Below are 18,315 nucleotides of genomic sequence, written 5' to 3'. Positions count from 1 at the left end.
TTTCACCTGAGTTACCCAAAATTCACATTTGCTCAGCTTGGCATATAATCTATGCTCCCTGAGCGTCTGCAGCACAATCCCCAAATGTCTAACATGCTCCTCCTCAGTGGCTGAATAAATCAATATGTCATTAATGAACACAATTACAAACTGATCCAGATATGGCCTGAATACCCTATGTATCAAATCCATAAACGATGCAGGTGCATTGGTTAGCCCAAATGGCATAACCAAGTACTCATAATGGCCAAACCGTGTGCGGAAAGCTGTCTTCGGAATATCCTCCTCCCGGATCCTCAGCTGGTGATATCCCGATCTGAGGTCAATCTTGGAGTAATAGTGGCTACCCCTCAATTGATCAAACAGATCATTAATCCTCGGCAGTGGATATTTATTCTTCACTGTCACCCGATTCAGCCATCGGTAATCTACACACATCCGCATCATACCATCCTTCTTCTTCACAAACAGAACAGGTGCTTCCCAAGGTGAAGTACTCGGTCTGATAAAACCCAACTTCTGTAAACCTGTCAACTGAGCGTCTAACTCCTTCAGCTCTGCTGGTGCCATCCTGTACGGTGGTATAGAAATAGGATCTGTACCCAGATACAACTCAATCACAAAGTCAATCTCCCTCTGCGGTGGCAACCCCGGTAAATCATCAAGAAAAACATCCATGTAGTACTCCACCACAGGTATAGGAGTCAAAGACTCCTCCCTAGACTCTGAGGTAATCAAACCCGCTACAATACAATCGGTGTACTGAGGATTATCTGGAAAATGTGGACACGAAAGAAGTCTCGTCCCACAAAATCTAACCCTCCCCGCAGGTGTGGTCAGTGTAATCCTCCTTTCAGCACACTCTATAATTGCCTCATACTCAGTCAACCAATCCAATCCGAGAATAACATCAAAATCAGTAAATGGCATCACAAACAAATCTGCTCTAAACTCATAGTTTGCAAAACTAAATACACAGTCCCTACAGATACCACTAATCACGGTACCTGATCCTAGGGGCGAATCAACTATAAATCTCCTCACCACTCCTGTAATCCCTAAACCCAATGCCTCAGCAAATGATGCAGAAATAAATGAATGCGTAGCACCAGTATCAAATAAAACAGGTACCCAAGAATTGAATAAGAGAAACCTACCTCCTAAATGATCTCGCTCTGCTGGTACTGCATCAAGCTCGAGTGCATACACTCCACCTCTCTGGACCTGCTGTTGCTGCTGAGCTAATGGTCTACCACGTCCTGCAGGACCTCTCGGTGCTGGAATCGGTGCCGGTGCCGGTGCTGGTGCTGGAACTGGAGCTAGAGCTGGAGCTCTCTGACCTCGAGGTGCTGGCGGAGCAGGTCCTCCACCCTGTGGATAATCTCTCCGAGCATGTCCTGGCAAACCACACTGAAAACATAACGGGTTGTTTGCCATAGGACAATCCCAACGCATATGGCCCACATGACCATATGCATAGCAATGTTGGGGCTGCTGATCCCGTCTCAAAGCCTGACCCTGCTGGTCCAATCTTTGCCTCTGCTGACCCTGTCTCTGCCCCTGCTGACCCTGTCTAGGACCCTGTTGTCCCTGCCTAGGTCCCCGATAACTCTGTCTCTGACTCTGAGAACTCTGCCCCTGACTCTGCTGCTGCACCACATGGGTATCAGTCCTCTATCTGCGCTGACTAGTCTCACCAGTAGTAGATGTAGAACTCTCAAGCTTCCTCTTATAAATCTCCCAATAATCCTTAATCTCCACTAAAGTCCTCTCAACTCCGAGTGCCTTATCAATACACTCACGATAGGTGGTGATAGTCTGAGCCGCGAAGTGAGGTGAAATCTTTGGAGACAATCCTCTCCAAAATCTCGGTATCTTCTTTTCCTCTGTGGAAATATACTCCTCCCCATATCGCCCTAACTCCTCAAAGCGAGCCTGATACTGAGTCACTGTTGTAGTACCCGATTTTCGTCCAGCCAAAAAATACAAAATACAAAAAAAAATAGAAAAAAATAGAAAAAAAACATAAAAAGAGGGAATCAGGGTTTATTGCTCTTGTTTGCTTAGATTTTTGCATGACAGACATATGAGAATATGGGGAGTTAGCAGATAAGCATAATACTACCCACCGAAAGTCTTTTGTCTGTATTACACCTATTCGACATTATTCTACATTGATATTAAAATGAAGTAGAAAGAAAACAAAAAGGTTTGGAGAATTTTGGCGGAAAAGAAAATGAGAGACTTTTGGGAAAAATGGGGGCCACAACATAATTGGAATTTGAAAAGAAAGGAAAGTGTGGAATAAAAAAAAAAAGGGAAAAGGAGAAAGGTGAAAGAAAAAGGGGGTTTGATTGTTTTTAGTGGAGGAGAGAGTGATAAAATGGCCAACAATTCTCGTGTGGTTTTTCTTCCATGGGTCCCATTCTAGAGGGACATATCTGGTTTTTAAAATGACTCGGCTATATCATCCTTTTGGGGGAAGAAAACCAAAAAAAAAAAAAAGAGACAGAGAGGAGAAGAAAGAGAGAAGAAAAAAGGTTTTCGGGGGAGACAAAGAGCTAGTGAGTGGTGGTAGCTTCCTATCAACGAGTTGAGCATGCTTGGAAGAACTAGGTATCCGTCACTCTTCTCATTTTCATTCCATTTCGATTTCTATTTGTGATTAGGTGTTAGATCTAAATAAAATATGGTGATGTGGTTTGTGTTTGCTTTGATTTTCTTTGCTGAAATCTGTATTTGGAGGTCTACATTCGGTTTGATTGATCTGAGATGGCTGTTTTATCATTTTGTTAGATATGGTTCACATTGCTAGTTCACTTTCTTTTCCTTGTGATTCATGGCTATGCAAGAAGATGATTGAGAATCTTAGCTGATGATGATGCGTATCTACTTTGATTTTCCTTGTTGGGATCTATATTGGGTTATGAATCTCACTTGTATTTTGTTATATATTGGGTCAGTTCATGATATTCACATGTTTTACAAATATTGTTTGATTTAACTTGTTTATGGAGTCATTGTGTTAGAGAGAACTTGGAGTGTGGCGGTCATGGGGAATACTGCCACCTTTTTAGAAAGCATATGCTGTGTGGTATGGTAGCCATCCTTCGAGATTCTATTTGTTAAATCATAATCATTTTGGGACTATTTATTTGTTGGTCCAATTACTTTGAAATGATGGACTGTAATTTAAAGTGGATCAATATCAATGTTGTTGTGAATGCATTTGTAGTTTATGAGGAATGTGCGTGTGTGTAGGTGGTGCGTTTATTTATATATGTATACATTTGTGTCTAAGTATATATTATATATATATGGTGTGTCTGTGTGCATATGTATATATATGGATCTGTTTGTATACACGTAGTATGGTTTGTATATGCATATATCGTATATATGTTTATATGTATATGTAAATCTTTAGGTATGTGTTTGGTTTGATATTATATTTGAATACCCATATTGACCCCATTTTTGTGTTTGTTTGTTGGGTTTGGACTGAGTTGAACAACATTTGGGCCGGGATCAAGGAGAGCTCGAATAATTTTAGGATTTTGCTTAAGATATTCTGTATTTTTTGTTTTAAGTATGTATATTTGGCCCTTATGTTGGGCATATCACCCCATTAACATGTATAACTTGGACATTAATTATTTGGATTTTTTTATTTATTTATTATAAGTATATGAGTTTAAAATGAAATGTAGGTCATTTCAATTAAGGGAATCATAAGTTGATTTCCTTTATTTGGATTATGGACCTTATTTGATTTCATTTATGAATTTGCCATAAGTTGGCAATAATAGGTTAAATTGATAGATGACACTTTTCCAAACAATCATTTATACCATAAGTTGGTATTTAAAATTAAACCTACCAAAAGTTGGTAGGACATTTTATCCTTAAACACCATAAGTTGGTGTTTAAAATTAAACCTATCAAAAGTTGGTAGGACATTTTATCATTAACACCATAAGTTGGTATTTTAAATTAAACCTACCAAAAGTTGGTAGTATGTCTCCAAATAAACACTATCATAAGTTGATAAGTGTGTTGAAAGTAATAATTCAAACTTTAACAATTATATCTTGCAAAGAGCAAGTATCCATAAGATAGCCATGAAATTAATTAGGGTAACCGTTTTCAAACGGGAGTTGTGGGGTGCCTAACACCTTCCCCACACTCAATCGATCCCCGTACCCTTTTCTCTGGTTCGTAAGTTTTTTTTCGGTGTCCAATTGCACTTTAAATCAATTGGTGGCGACTCTAAACATTTTCATCCTCCCACGTCGGTCCGCGTCGTGACCCCGGTTGCGACAACTGGCGACTCTGCTGGGGAAATCAGGTTTTTTAAACCTAAGAGGGTCAAGCCCATATGATTAATTGATTGGCTATGGTTACTTCTTTTTGTATGACTAATTGTTTGTTTCCTTTATATGTTAGAGATGTGGATTTATTTTGTTGTGGTAAAGTATTTGTCATCTCATACATTTACACTCACTGTAGCCTACAAGCCAGGCTTTGCCTTTAGTATTAGAGAGGGTTGACCACTATTCTCGTGAGATTCCGTCTCCGCATGGGTAGTGGAAGATATCCTCACCGGATCGACTTCCCTTAAAAGTTAAGGGAGGAGCTTTTGTCCCAATAGTTGGGATTTTAAAAGCAACATGATCTGGGACCTCGCGGAGTAGTTAGATAAACTTACCCCTGCACTTTATAAAGCCCTAGATCCATGGCCGAAACCTCCAGAAATTTAGGTTACCCCATGTAATGGCATGTTTTATTTTTGTGTGATTTATTCATTTGCAGCTGATGTTTTGTTGTACACATTCTTAATTGTAATTTCCATTACTGGTTTCCTTTCCCATGGAATTCACATAGGCACAGTCATTGCAATTTGGTTTGATAATATTGTCAAAACATCTTTCAATTGAAACAGGATGACGTCAAGAGTGTCCATCTATGAAAAGGTGGACATCTATGACGTAAGAGATGAGTTGAGCAGAATGCAATCCGAGCATGGAGATAGTTTGAAAGAGGATGTCTTATTACCAAGGGTAATGAAGACAGAATTTCAGAGTCACACATTGCCACGTCTGATAAGTTTATGGGCAAAGGAAAGTCCGCAGTTAAGCCCGGAGTTCTCAAAAAAAAATATGGTCTCATAGGGAGTCTGCTAAGGGTCGATACACCAGTGACATTGCTTCAAGCAGCTATTTCATATTGGGATCCGGCATATAGGTGCTTCACATTTGGGCAAATAGATTTCTCACCCACAATTGAGGAATATGCTCAGTTACTACAATTGGAGCCTCATAATACAAAAATGTATTACTTCCAGGAAAACATGTCAGCTGAAAAAATTATTGCCAAGATGTTGGGATATGAGAGTGAGAATGTCAAGAGGATGGGTTCATTCAAAGGGAGCAAGTGGTGCTTTCCAATTGAGGAATTGATAAAATATGTGGAGGGAAAGCCGAAGACAACATTGAGACAGTCAGCATTGGCGCTTGCAATATACAGAGCTATATTATTTCCTTGCATTCAAGGATATGTGGAAGGGAGAGTGATCAAGCTTTTTAATCAGGTAGATCACGGTGTGAACCCAGTTCCTGCAATAATATGTGAAACGATTCGTTCTCTCAACTTTTGTCGTTGCAATATAAAAGCAAGGTTCAATGGATGTTCAGCTTTGCTCGGAATCTGGTTAGTAAGTCACATTAAATACTGTAGGGAGCTTGATTTTCCAAAGATTGGCTTTAAGGATCACACGCGGCCAGAAAGAAGACCGATATTGGAGTTCACAGAGGCAAAGTGGAAACCTGGCCACCCGAATATTGGAGAATGGGAAAAGATCTTGCAATCCCTGGATGTTCGTAGTTTAGAAGGAAAAGCACCTTGGTTTTTGCCTGACACATTTCTATATAGGTGTGGAGATTTTCTTTGGGTCCCTCTTTTAGGCCCGTGGGGAGCTGTCAGTCAAGCACCAGCATTAGTATTTAGGCAAATAGGGTCTAATCCTTGTATTCCAGCAACACATGGGTTGTTAGATCTTAATTTTTCTTATGATGATGGAGAAGATTTGGAGTTGATTGTACCTAGGGTACGAAAGATACTTCAAGCATGGAAAAATCTCAAGATTACGAATCGAGGCAAACACACATAAGATGGTACCCTAATTTACTTTAAATGGCATGAGAAGAGGGGCAAAACTATTTCTGAAGATCATATCCAAGGAGGAAATACCCATAAGGAAAGAGCAAGGGTACCTCAGAATATAGCAGGGGAAAATGAATTGAGGTTTCAAGGAAATAAACATACGGGTCACAGAAGGAAAGGGCCTGACACTGAAGAAGTCGAGGACTTAACTGTGAAAAAGATTCAGAATTTAGAAGAAGCGTTACTGAGGATGACTCAAGAAGCCGAAAGCTATAAAAGGAAGTATGAGCTAACACAAGAAGAGCTCTCTCAAGCAAAGATACAAGAGATGGAGGAAATGAAAGAACTAGAAAGGGTGAGTAAGAAGAGGAAGCAGTTGGAACAAAACAACATACAAATGCAATTTGAACTCCAAAGAATTGAGCGAGCAAATGTCACAATGGAAGTAGCCATGAGAAGAGCGAATGAAGAAATTAAGCGGCTAAGAGCGTTACATCAAGAGTTGCTAAACCATAGCCGGACTGAGATGGTCAGGCTAGCAGATGAGAATGAGGCATTACTTGATGGACTTGTAGAGAATCGTGAGGCACGGTCTACGCTTACCCGTCAGATTGGGATAGCAATGTGCCAAGTGACAAAGTTGTCTGCATGGGCTATTGCTTTTGAGGAAGAAGCTGCAAAGTTGAGCCAAACTGAAGTGCTTCAGGGGCCAGAATTCGGGAAAGTCCTACAATTCTTGGCCAATCTTCGCAAGGACCTAGAGATAATTGGAGTGCTCCAGCATGGAGGGTTTCCAAACTAGGGATTAATTTTATTGGACTATCATGTAAAAGTAAAAGTCGTTTTAATGAAATGATGTTTTGTTTTTATTGTCTTTTTAAATTGCAATGACTATATAGGATTCACACACAATCATGCATAAGAAAAATAACAAAACAAGAAAACTAACCTTGTTACTTTTTTTTCAAACTAGGGGATTTTAGTGCATCATTAATCATAGCTTTCAAGAAGCAACATCGTCACCCCTATCAGACTCGCCTACAATCAAGAATTATTGAGAACATGGAGCAGGAAATGGGTGAGCATAATCAGAATCAGGATATAGCTGAAATCAAAGAACAGATGGCCTTATTGATGAAGAATATGGCCTTGCTGATGAAAGGAAAGGGAGTAGCAGAAAATTCTGAAACACTAGAGATTCCTGAGAATCATCTGCACCAGGAAATACCAACTTACCCACCCGGGTTTACTCCTATTCGTAATCAGCCTTTGCCTGGTTTGCATCAGCATCAGTATGTTTCCCAACAGGTAACCACTCAGAATCCAACATATATTCATCCAGTTGAGACCCATGTGCATGATAATCCCTTCCCAGTTGATGCTAATATTGCAGGAGCTGTAACCGCCAGAGTAGTGAATGAGGGAGTTCAGAATGAAGAAAATAACTCAATGGATGCCATTAAGAAGTTGGAAAAGAGATTAAGAGCCATGGAGGGTGTTAATGTTTCAGGGATGCTGAATCCGATCAATTTGTGCCTTGTGAAGAATCTGAATATTCCGCATGATTTTGTACTACCAAAATTCAGTTTGTTTGATGGCACTGGAGTTCCATTGGATCATCTAACGATGTATTGTCGACGTATGCAGCCATATGCAAGTAATGAGAAGGTGTTGGTGCATTATTTCCAAGATAGTCTGACTGGGGCAGTTCAAAGGTGGTTCAATACCCTTAATCCTTCGTCGGTATCTTCGTGGGAGGACTTAGCTGAAATGTTTATGAAACAATATAAGTATAATGAAGAGAAGATCCCTACCATTGACGATCTGCAGAACACAACAATGAAGAATGGGGAAAGCTTCAGGGAGTTTGCTCATCGTTGGAGGAATTTGGCAGCTCAGGTAATTCCGCCACTGTCAGACAAGGACCTTTTGAATGCTTTTATTGACGCCCTCCAAGAGCCTTATACGTCTAATTTGGCGGGCGGTGGTCATAATAACCTAGCTGATATGATACAAGCAGGAGAACGAGTTGAACGATGTATGAAGAGAGGTACCTTGCATTATCCCATCCTTGACAAACCAGACCCAACCAAAGGAAGTAAACGCAAAAAGAATGAAGTGCATTCTGTGAATTTTGATCCAAATCCCGTTGTTTATGGTGCGCCTACTTCAGAATATCGTCCTAGAAGCAATGCCCCAAGGATGTCAAGCCCAGGAGCTTACTATAACCATAATCACACCCAAAATCTTTATCCACCCCGATTCAACGTACCATCACCCAATCAATACCCACAAAACCCAAACACTTACCGAGTGTCATCAAAACCAAATGTCAACAACAATTCCCTACCAAACCACGAAAATGAAGGTGTGAATTGTGTTGGTGAACCGAGTGTCATCAAAAGATGGGTATCAGAGATTACAATGCCACTGAGTCAGTTATTTGACGTCTTAAAAGAGCAGGGGATGATTGAAATGATAAGTTCATTTCTCCAAAGAAATCAACTTGATACAATGAAAACTTGCAAATTTCACAGTGGAATGGAAGGTCATACTGTTGAAGAATGCAATGATTTTCAGGAGAAGGTACAAGAGTTGATGGATTTGAAGATAATAAAGTTTGAGGTGAAGGGCCAATCAAATGAAGTCAATGTCTTAGGAGGTTACTACCAAGGACCAAGGCCGAATTGTGTGAAACCTTTTGTTTTGCAATACTCTATAGAGGACAAGCCAGTGACTGTGACTCCAAGGATAGATCCTTTGTACAAGAATGATAAGGCTGTGCCATGGAATTATGAGGTTGGAGTTAGAGAGAAGCAAGGAGAAATGGTAGATAATATTTCTGGTGTTAGTGGAGTTACCAAGAGTGGGAGATGTTACGCAAGAAATGAGCCAGAAGGGGACACGGTAGTGGATCTTGAAGCGGAACGTAAAAGAAAAGGGAAAGCAATACCTGAAATTGAAGGATCAGGTCTAGAAGAAGGTCTTTTTGTACGCCCAGAAGAGAAAAAGAAAGTTGTAACTGATGTGGAAGTTCAGGAGTTCTTGAAAATTATTCGGCAGAGTGAGTACATGATAGTGGATCAATTGAAGAAAACTCCTGCAAAGATTTCGATCTTGGAGTTGATAATGAGTTCTGAACCACATCGACAAGTTTTGATGAGGATGTTAAATCAGGCGTATGTATCAGACAAGATTCCTACAGAATCTTTTAATGGCATTGTGGGAAATGTGTTGGCCTCCCATTTATTGTCCTTTACTGAAGATGATATTCCGCCTGAAGGGATGGGGCATAACAAAGCTTTGCATATTTCAGCCATGTGTCGTGGAAAGGAATTAGCAAGTATCTTGGTGGATAATGGGTCATCCCTCAATATTTTACCAAAGGGGACTTTTGAAAAGCTGCCGATTGACAGATCCTATTTAAAGCAAGTGTCGATGGTGGTGAGGGCATTCGACGGAACGCGTAGAGAGATTATGGGAGAAATTGAAATACCTTTACAAGTTGCAAGTGTAACTTTCAATGTACCATTTGTGGTAATGGATATCTCACCAACCTATAGTTGCCTGTTGGGACGACCTTGGATTCATACTGCTGGAGCCGTTCCCTCATCGTTGCACCAGATGCTCAAGTTTGTTTATGATGGAAGGGTTTATATAGTAAAAGGCCAGTCAGAATGGATGGTTGCCAGCTTATCTAACAGTTCTCCTATTGATGCTCCGGCGGAGGGGATTGAGAGTTCATTCCAATCTTTTGAAATTGCTAGTGCTAGCTATGTGAAGGAAGGACTTTCTCCTTTAAAGCCACAAGTATCCAAGGTTATGAAGAATGTAGCAAAGTTTATGTTGAAAAAGGGGTTTCGCCCGGAAGAAGGACTTGGTAAGAATCGACAGGGAATTAAGAAGCCACTAGAAATGGTGAAATATTCAGAACGTTGGGGCTTGGGTTATAAGCCAACTAGGGTTGACAGGAACCGGGTGCAAGCAGAAAAACAGGCGAAGAGGTTCGCTCGTCTAGAAGGAAAGGAATTGAAAGTTGAAAAGAAACCGATTCCCTGGCTTTATGACAGTTTTGTGTATGGAGGGATGCAGAGCAAGATAAGTTTGACTGATACTGGGGTAGTTTTTGGAAAACTGCCACTTGGAAACTTGACTGATATAACTGGGGCAATTTTGGCAAATATATGTGATCAGTTTGAAGAATTCCAAGTTGTGATGGTGGAAGAGGAGCAGAGTTCAGCTGCTAGACCTTGCCTTGTCATCTCGCGTCCCTCAAACTTCAAACTTGGCAACTGGACTAGTCTGGAGCTCCCATTATCTTTCAAGAACCTGCAAGAGTAATCCCGAGTGCACTACCATCGTGGGCCTAGCTCACGGCCTTCGTTTGGGTCTTTTGTAATGAGCATGCTTTACTTTGCTTTCATTAGATTTTATAGTATGGCGATTGCATGTTCTATCTTTGTTCATATTTCCTTTTCTATGAAATGAAAATCTCCTGATAGTCATCCATATTAATGTTTCTTCATCTTCATTCAAGTTTTATTCTCCATTCTCAATACCACTTTCATTCATTTCTTTAACAGGATTGAAAATGATGATAATAAAGAGGACGAACTTAACGACCCAGATTTTGATGCACCCATTAACAATGTTGAATCTGACTATGAAATAGACGAAGAAGTTGAGATTTTTCCTGAGATGTTAAGACAAGTCAATCAAGAAGAGAAAATAATACAGCCGCATCAAGAGTTAACTGAAGTCGTGAATTTGGGAACTGAAACGGAGAAAAAGGAAGTCAAGGTAGGAGCTGCCTTTGAAGGAGAAAGCAAAAAGAAGTTGATAGATTTATTGCATAGTTACCAGGATGTCTTTGCATGGTCTTATCAGGACATGCCGGGCCTTGATACAAACATTGTTGTTCATAAGTTGCCATTAATTCCAGAATGTACCCCTGTGAAACAAAAGTTGAGGAGAATGAAAGTAGACATGTTGTTGAAGATAAGAGATGAAGTGAAGAAGCAGTTTGATGCTGGTTTCTTGGAAGTGGCACGATATCCAGAATGGGTGGCGAATATTGTACCTGTCCCTAAAAAAGATGGCAAAGTTCGGATGTGTGTCGACTATAGAGACCTCAATCGCGCAAGCCCGAAGGATAACTTCCCTCTTCCTCACATTGATGTTTTAGTGGATAATACAGCCAGACATTCTACCTTCTCTTTCATGGATGGATTTTCGGGTTACAATCAGATCAAGATGGCACCAGAAGATCGCGAGAAAACAACTTTTATTATTCTATGGGGAACTTTCTGTTATAAAGTCATGCCATTTGGTCTCAAAAATGCTGGAGCTACTTATCAGCGAGCCATGGTCACTCTGTTTCATGATATGATGCACAAAGAGGTTGAAGTTTATATGGATGACATGATAGCAAAATCCAAAGAAGGTGAAGATCATATTGTGAATCTCCAGAAGTTGTTTGATCGATTAAGGAGGCATCAATTGAAGTTGAATCCAGCTAAGTGCACATTTGGGGCAACCTCGGGGAAGTTGTTAGGTTTCATTGTAAGTAGAAAAGGAATTGAGGTAGATCCTGATAAAGTGAAGGCGATCTTGGAGATGCCACTGCCTCGGACAGAAAAGGAAGTTAGGGGTTTCTTGGGAAGATTGAATTACATTGCCAGATTCATTTCACAGTTGACAGCTACTTGTGAACCTATTTTTAAATTGTTGCGTAAGAGTAACTCTACTGAGTGGAACGAAGATTTTCAGATAGCATTCGAAAAGATCAAGCAATATTTGAAAAGTCCTCCAGTATTGATGCCTCCTGTGGCTGGCAGACCGCTTATCCTCTATTTGACTGTCTCAGATAGTTCGATGGGATGTGTGCTTGGACAACATGATTCATCGGGAAGAATAGAGCATGCCATTTATTACTTAAGCAAGAAGTTTACTAGTTGTGAAGCAAATTATTCGATGTTGGAGAAGACTTGTTGCTCTTTGGTTTGGGCTGCACATCGACTTAGACAGTACATGCTTTATCATACGACGTGGTTGATTTCCAGGATGGATCCTATCAAATACATTTTTGAGAAACCTTCTCTTTCAGGGAGGATAGCTAAATGGCATATGTTATTATCAGAATATGATATTTTGTATGTCACACAGAAGGCAATCAAAGGGAGCGCAATAGCAGATTATTTGGCAGATGGAGCAATTGATGATACTCAGTCTATGGATTTGAAGTTTCCAGATATTGATGTCATGACTGTGTCGATAGAAGAGGGGAATCAGAAGGATTTGGCAAAATGGACTATGTTGTTCGATGGGGCTTCTAATATCATGGGATGTGGAATTGGTGCAGTGTTAATATCACCTGATGAGAATATTATCCCGTTTACAGCTAAGTTGTATTTCGAATGTACTAACAATGTGGCTGAGTATGAAGCATGTACGATGGGAATTCAAGCTGCTATTGATATGGGGATTAGGAGGCTACAGGTCTATGGTGACTCACAGTTGGTGATTAGGCAATTGAATGATGAGTGGGAAACTAAAAATGACAAGCTCATTCCATATTACCAACATATCAAAAAGTTAGTCAAGTTTTTTGATCGGGTTGAGTTTGATCATATCCCCAGGGAAGAAAATCAAATAGCAGATGCTTTGGCAACTTTGGCGGCAATGTTTGATGTAGACCCAAAAGGGGAAGTGCAGCTAATTAAAATTGAGAAACAAGAAGTTCAAGGTTACTGTTCAAATTTGGAGGGAGAGCCTGATGGTAAACCGTGGTATCATGATATCCAACAGTACATTGAAAAGAAAGAATATCCATCAGGGGCATCAGAGAATGATAAGCGCACCATCAGGAGATTGGCGGGATCTTTCTTCTTGAGTGGAAATGTTCTTTATAAAAGGAATGATGGGATAGTTTTCCTGCGTTGTGTTGATATGGCGGAGGCTGAACTAATTATGAAAGAAATTCATGAAGGAATATGTGGGACTCATTCCAGTGGATATGCAATGGCACGGAAGATTATACGTGCAGGGTATTATTGGTTAACCATGGAGAGAGATTGCATAAGTTATGCAAACAGATGCCACAAATGCCAGATTTATGCAGACAGGACACATGTTCCCATTAATCCATTACATGTGTTGACATCACCATGGCCTTTCTCGATGTGGGGACTAGATGTCATCGGTCCGATTGAGCCGAAGGCTTCTAATGGGCATCGTTTCATTTTGGTTGCTATTGATTATTTTACTAAATGGGTGGAGGCTGCTTCGTATTCTAATGTGACGAGTAGTGTGGTTGTTCGGTTCTTGAGAAATGAGATTGTTTGTCGATATGGAGTCCCAGAAAGAATTATCACTGATAATGGCACGAATTTCAATAGCAAAATGGTGAAGGATTTTTGTGACCAGTTCAAAATTAGTCACCATAACTCAACTCCATACCGTCCAAAGATGAATGGGGCTGTCGAAGCGGCGAATAAGAATATCAAGAAGATCATCGGGAAGATGACAGAGAATTACAAAGATTGGCATGAAAAGCTCTCTTTTGCTTTATATGGTTATCAAACATCAATACGCACATCTACCGGGGAGACTCCTTTCTCCTTGGTGTATGGTATGGAAGCAGTTTTGCCTATCGAAGTGGAGATTCCATCCCTTCGAGTAGTTCGGGAGGCGGGTTTGGAAGAATCAGAATGGACTCGAACGAGATATGAGCAGTTGAATTTGATTGAAGAACGAAGATTAAGGGCCATTTGTAAAGGGCAATTATATCAAAGAAGATTGATGAAAGCACATAATAAGAAAGTTCGACCTCGTAGTTTCAGGGAAGGAGATTTAGTGTTAAAGATGATCTTGCCACCTCAAAAGGATCACCGAGGGAAGTGGACACCGAATTATGAGGGACCATATGTGGTGAAAAAAGCTTTTGAAGGAGGAGCATTAATTTTGACAAGAATGGATGGAGAAGAATTGCCTAATCCGGTGAATGCAGACGCCATCAAAAAGTATTACCCATAAAAAAAAAAAAAAAAAAAAAACTCGCTAGATTGAAAACCCGAAAGGGCGATCTAGGCAAAAATTAGAGTAAAAAAGCTCGCTAGATTCAAAACCCGAAAGGGCGGTTTAGGCAAAAATTAGAGCAATAAAAATCCCGCTGGAGTGAAAATCCCTCGTGGGCGCTTCAGGCAAAATTAGGAAAAAAGAAAAGTCTCTACTATAGTGAAAACCCTTCATGGGAGCTTCAAATAATATTGAGATCAGAAAGGTGTGGTGAAAGCAACTAAGGGAAATGAGACAGAGGCCTTTCGAGGATTTGAGAAAAATATGGGACAATACAGTGAATGACAGATAGCAAGGCTGTACAAAGGTGAATTGGTTATGTTCAGGGGTATGCATGATGAGGCTGCGAAGGAGACGATTGATATGAAAATAGTCAGATTCAATAATTGCAATGGGGGTGCACACAAAACTGGGGCAGTTTTGTGCGGAATCAAAGTTATCTCATTTTATATCCTGTAAAGATTTCTGCTATTTCCTTTATTTCTAACCCTCTTGAATCATATATATACTTGGTCAGTCTCTCCTGTTATCTATCTATTCTAAATAAAATGCTCTGAGGTCATTCATTTCTGAGTTCCTAATTCATTGATTGTTTCCATCAAAATTCTGATTGCTTGCGTAAAATTCTCATATAGTACAAGCATCGCCATGCTGTTGAATTTATTTAAAATGGAGTAAAGTAATAAAGGAATCATGACAAGTGCATTAGGACATTGTTCTTAGCAGGAACCTGTGAGATTTTGGTCTTCTTGACTGTAAAGGAACTAAAAGAAATTAAATGGAGCTAAAATGCATGGTGGAGCCGAAGAGATTGTGGTGTTCTTAACTCTAAGAGAGCTAAAAGAAATTAACTGGCGTTAAAAGGCATAGTGGGGCCAGAGAGATTTTGGAGCCGGAGAGATTGTGCTTGGCATTAAAGGTATGTTAGATTTGGTGGAAATCAGATGTGAGCAGTAAATCGATGGAAAGATCGGATAAAAAGAGAATGAAAGATACAAGAATAAGCCTAACATGGCAGATTGAATATAGGATGGAATCAAAAGATGCAGTTTTCTCATGATGGATGATTGTAGGATGAAAGGGGAAATCAAATGTGAACAGTAAGTCGATGGAAAGACCAGACAAGACAAAACAAGAATGAAAGATACAAGAATAATTGTAACATGGCAGATTCAAGATGGGATGGAGGCAAAAGGTGCAGTCTTCTCATGATGGATGATTGCAGGATGATAGGGGTGATGGTGCTGACGACAATGAACCAAAGTCGAATTTTCAAAATGAGAAAAAATAAAATACAATTTTTCTTCATACATTCATACAATCATGGATATTTTCTTACATAAAATTCAAACAAACAGTTGGCCAAGCCGGGAATGGCCTTGTGATCCCGTGCCCTTTATTTTCTTGCACAAACAGTTGGCCAAGCCGGGAATGGCCTTGTGATCCCGTGCCCCTTTATTTTCTTGCACAAACAGTTGGCCAAGCCGGGAATGGCCTTGTGATCCCGTGCCCCTTTATTTTCTTGCACAAACAGTTGGCCAAGCCGGGAATGGCCTTGTGATCCCGTGCCCTTTATTTTTCTTGCACAAACAGTTGGCCAAGCCGGGAATGGCCTTGTGATCCCGTGCCCCTTTATTTTCTTGCACAAACAGTTGGCCAAGCCAGGAATGGCCTTGCGATCCCGTGCCCCTTTATTTTATTGCACAAACAGTTGGCCAAGCCGGGAATGACCATAGTGATCCCGTGCATTTTACTTTTCTTGCTGGCCAAGCTGGGAATGGCCATAGTGATCCCATGCATTTTATTTTCCTGCACAAACATTTGGCCAAGCCGGGAATGGCCATAGTGATCCCGTGCATTTTACTTTTCTTGATGGTCAAGCCGGGAACGACCATAGTGATCCCGTGCATTTTACTTTTCTTGCTGGCCAAGCTGGGAATGGCCATAGTGATCCCATGCATTTTATTTTCCTGCACAAACATTTGGCCAAGCTGGGAATGGCCATAGTGATCCCGTGCATTTTACTTTTCTTGATGGTCAAGCCGGGAACGACCATAGTGATCCCATGCATTTTACTTTTCTTGCTGGCCAAGCTGGGAATGGCCATAGTGATCCCATGCACTTTATTTTCTTGCACAAACATTTGGCCAAGCCGGGAATAGCCATAGTGATCCTGTGCATTTCACTTTCATTTATTGCTGGCCAAGCTGGGAATGACCATAGTGATCCCATGCACTTTCATTTATTGCTGGCCAAGTCGGGAATGGCCACAATGATCCCGCGTATTTCAGTCCCGTACGAAACTCGGTTGACTACGCCTTTGTTTGCCTTTTATTTCATAAAAGACATACAAAGGGGGGCAGCTGTAGTACCCGATTTTCGTCCAGCCAAAAAATACAAAATACAAAAAAAAATAAAAAAAAATAAAAAAAACATAAAAAGAGGGAATCAGGGTTTATTGCTCTTGTTTGCTTAGATTTTTGCATGACAGACATATGAGAATATGGGGAGTTAGCAGATAAGCATAATACTACCCACTGAAAGTCTTTTGTCTGTATTACACCTATTCGACATTATTCTACATTGATATTAAAATGAAGTAGAAAGAAAACAAAAAGGTTTGGAGAATTTCGGCGGAAAAGAAAATAAGGAGAGACTTTTGAGAAAAATGGGGGCCACAACATAATTGGAATTTGAAAAGAAAGGAAAGTGTGGAATAAAAAAAAAGGGAAAAGGAGAAAGGTGAAAGAAAAAGGGGGTTTGATTGTTTTTAGTGGAGGAGAGAGTGATAAAATGGCCAACAATTCTCGTGTGGTTTTTCTTCCATGGGTCCCATTCTAGAGGGACATATCTGGTTTTTAAAATGACTCGGCTATATCATCCTTTTGAGGGAAGAAAACCAAAAAAAAAAAAAGAGACAAAGAGGAGAAGAAAGAGAGAAGAAAAAAGGTTTTCGGGGGAGACAAAGAGCCAGTGAGTGGTGGTAGCTTCCTATCAACGAGTTGAGCATGCTTGGAAGAACTAGGTATCCTTCACTCTTCTCATTTTCATTCCATTTCGATTTCTATTTGTGATTAGGTGTTAGATCTAAATAAAATATGGTGATGTGGTTTGTGTTTGCTTTGATTTTCTTTGCTGAAATATGTATTTGGAGGTCTACATTCGGTTTGATTGATCTGAGATGGCTGTTTTATCGTTTTGTTAGATATGGTTCACATTGCTAGTTCACTTTCTTTTCCTTGTGATTCATGGCTATGCAAGAAGATGATTGAGAATCTTAGCTGATGATGATGAGTATCTACTTTGATTTTCCTTGTTGGGATCTATATTGGGTTATGAATCTCACTTGTATTTTGTTATATATTGGGTCAGTTCATGATATTCACATGTTTTACAAATATTGTTTGATTTAACTTGTTTATGGAGTCATTGTGTTAGAGAGAACTTGGAGTGTGGCGGTCATGGGGAATACTGCCACCTTTTTAGAAAGCATATGTTGTGTGGTATGGTAGCCATCCTTCGAGATTCTATTTGTTAAATCATAATCATTTTGGGACTATTTATTTGTTGGTCCAATTACTTTGAAATGATGGACTGTAATTTAAAGTGGATCCATATCAATGTTGTTGTGAATGCATTTGTAGTTTATGAGGAATGTGAGTGTGTGTAGGTGGTGCGTTTATTTATATATGTATACATTTGTGTCTAAGTATATATTATATATATATGGTGTGTCTGTGTGCATATGTATATATATGGATCTGTTTGTATACACGTAGTATGGTTTGTATATGCATATATCGTATATATGTTTATATGTATATGTAAATCTTTAGGTATGTGTTTGGTTTGATATTATATTTGAATACCCATATTGACCCCATTTTTGTGTTTGTTTGTTGGGTTTGGACTGAGTTGAACAACATTTGGGCCGGGATCAAGGAGAGCTCGAATAATTTTAGGATTTTGCTTAAGATATTCTGTATTTTTTGTTTTAAGTATGTATATTTGGCCCTTATGTTGGGCATATCACCCCATTAACATGTATAACTTGGACATTAATTATTTGGATTTTTT

At 39.9% G+C, this 18,315-nt stretch overlaps 2 protein-coding genes across 2 annotated transcripts; both read left to right on the top strand.

Annotated features, from left to right (window-relative positions):
• Nucleotides 1-2,254: 2,254 nt before the first annotated feature.
• Nucleotides 2,255-7,031, top strand: LOC120004543. The gene is made up of 2 exons (XM_038853907.1): nucleotides 2,255-2,616; nucleotides 4,943-7,031. The coding sequence occupies exon 2, from the start codon at nucleotides 5,111-5,113 to the stop codon at nucleotides 6,167-6,169; it is 1,059 nt and encodes a 352-aa protein (XP_038709835.1). The 5' UTR covers nucleotides 2,255-2,616; nucleotides 4,943-5,110; the 3' UTR covers nucleotides 6,170-7,031.
• A 1,171-nt stretch (nucleotides 7,032-8,202) lies between these two features.
• LOC120003578 lies at nucleotides 8,203-14,184 on the top strand (the record flags this gene model as incomplete). Its single annotated transcript, XM_038852600.1, has 3 exons — nucleotides 8,203-8,430; nucleotides 10,840-12,940; nucleotides 12,986-14,184. Coding segments are annotated over exons 1-3 (3,528 nt in total), but the record flags the coding sequence as incomplete, so codon positions are not given.
• Nucleotides 14,185-18,315: the final 4,131 nt, after the last annotated feature.

Source organism: Tripterygium wilfordii, chromosome 8, assembly GCF_013401445.1.
Source record: "Tripterygium wilfordii isolate XIE 37 chromosome 8, ASM1340144v1, whole genome shotgun sequence".
Taxonomy (NCBI): domain Eukaryota; kingdom Viridiplantae; phylum Streptophyta; class Magnoliopsida; order Celastrales; family Celastraceae; genus Tripterygium; species Tripterygium wilfordii.
Note: the sequence above shows the minus strand (reverse complement) of the source record. Positions and strands in the feature narration are given on the sequence as shown.

Excerpts from the sequence above, each read along its gene's own strand:
- LOC120004543 (XM_038853907.1), top strand. The coding sequence starts at position 5,111 with ATGGGCAAAGGAAAGTCCGCAGTTAAGCCCGGAGTTCTCAAAAAAAAA.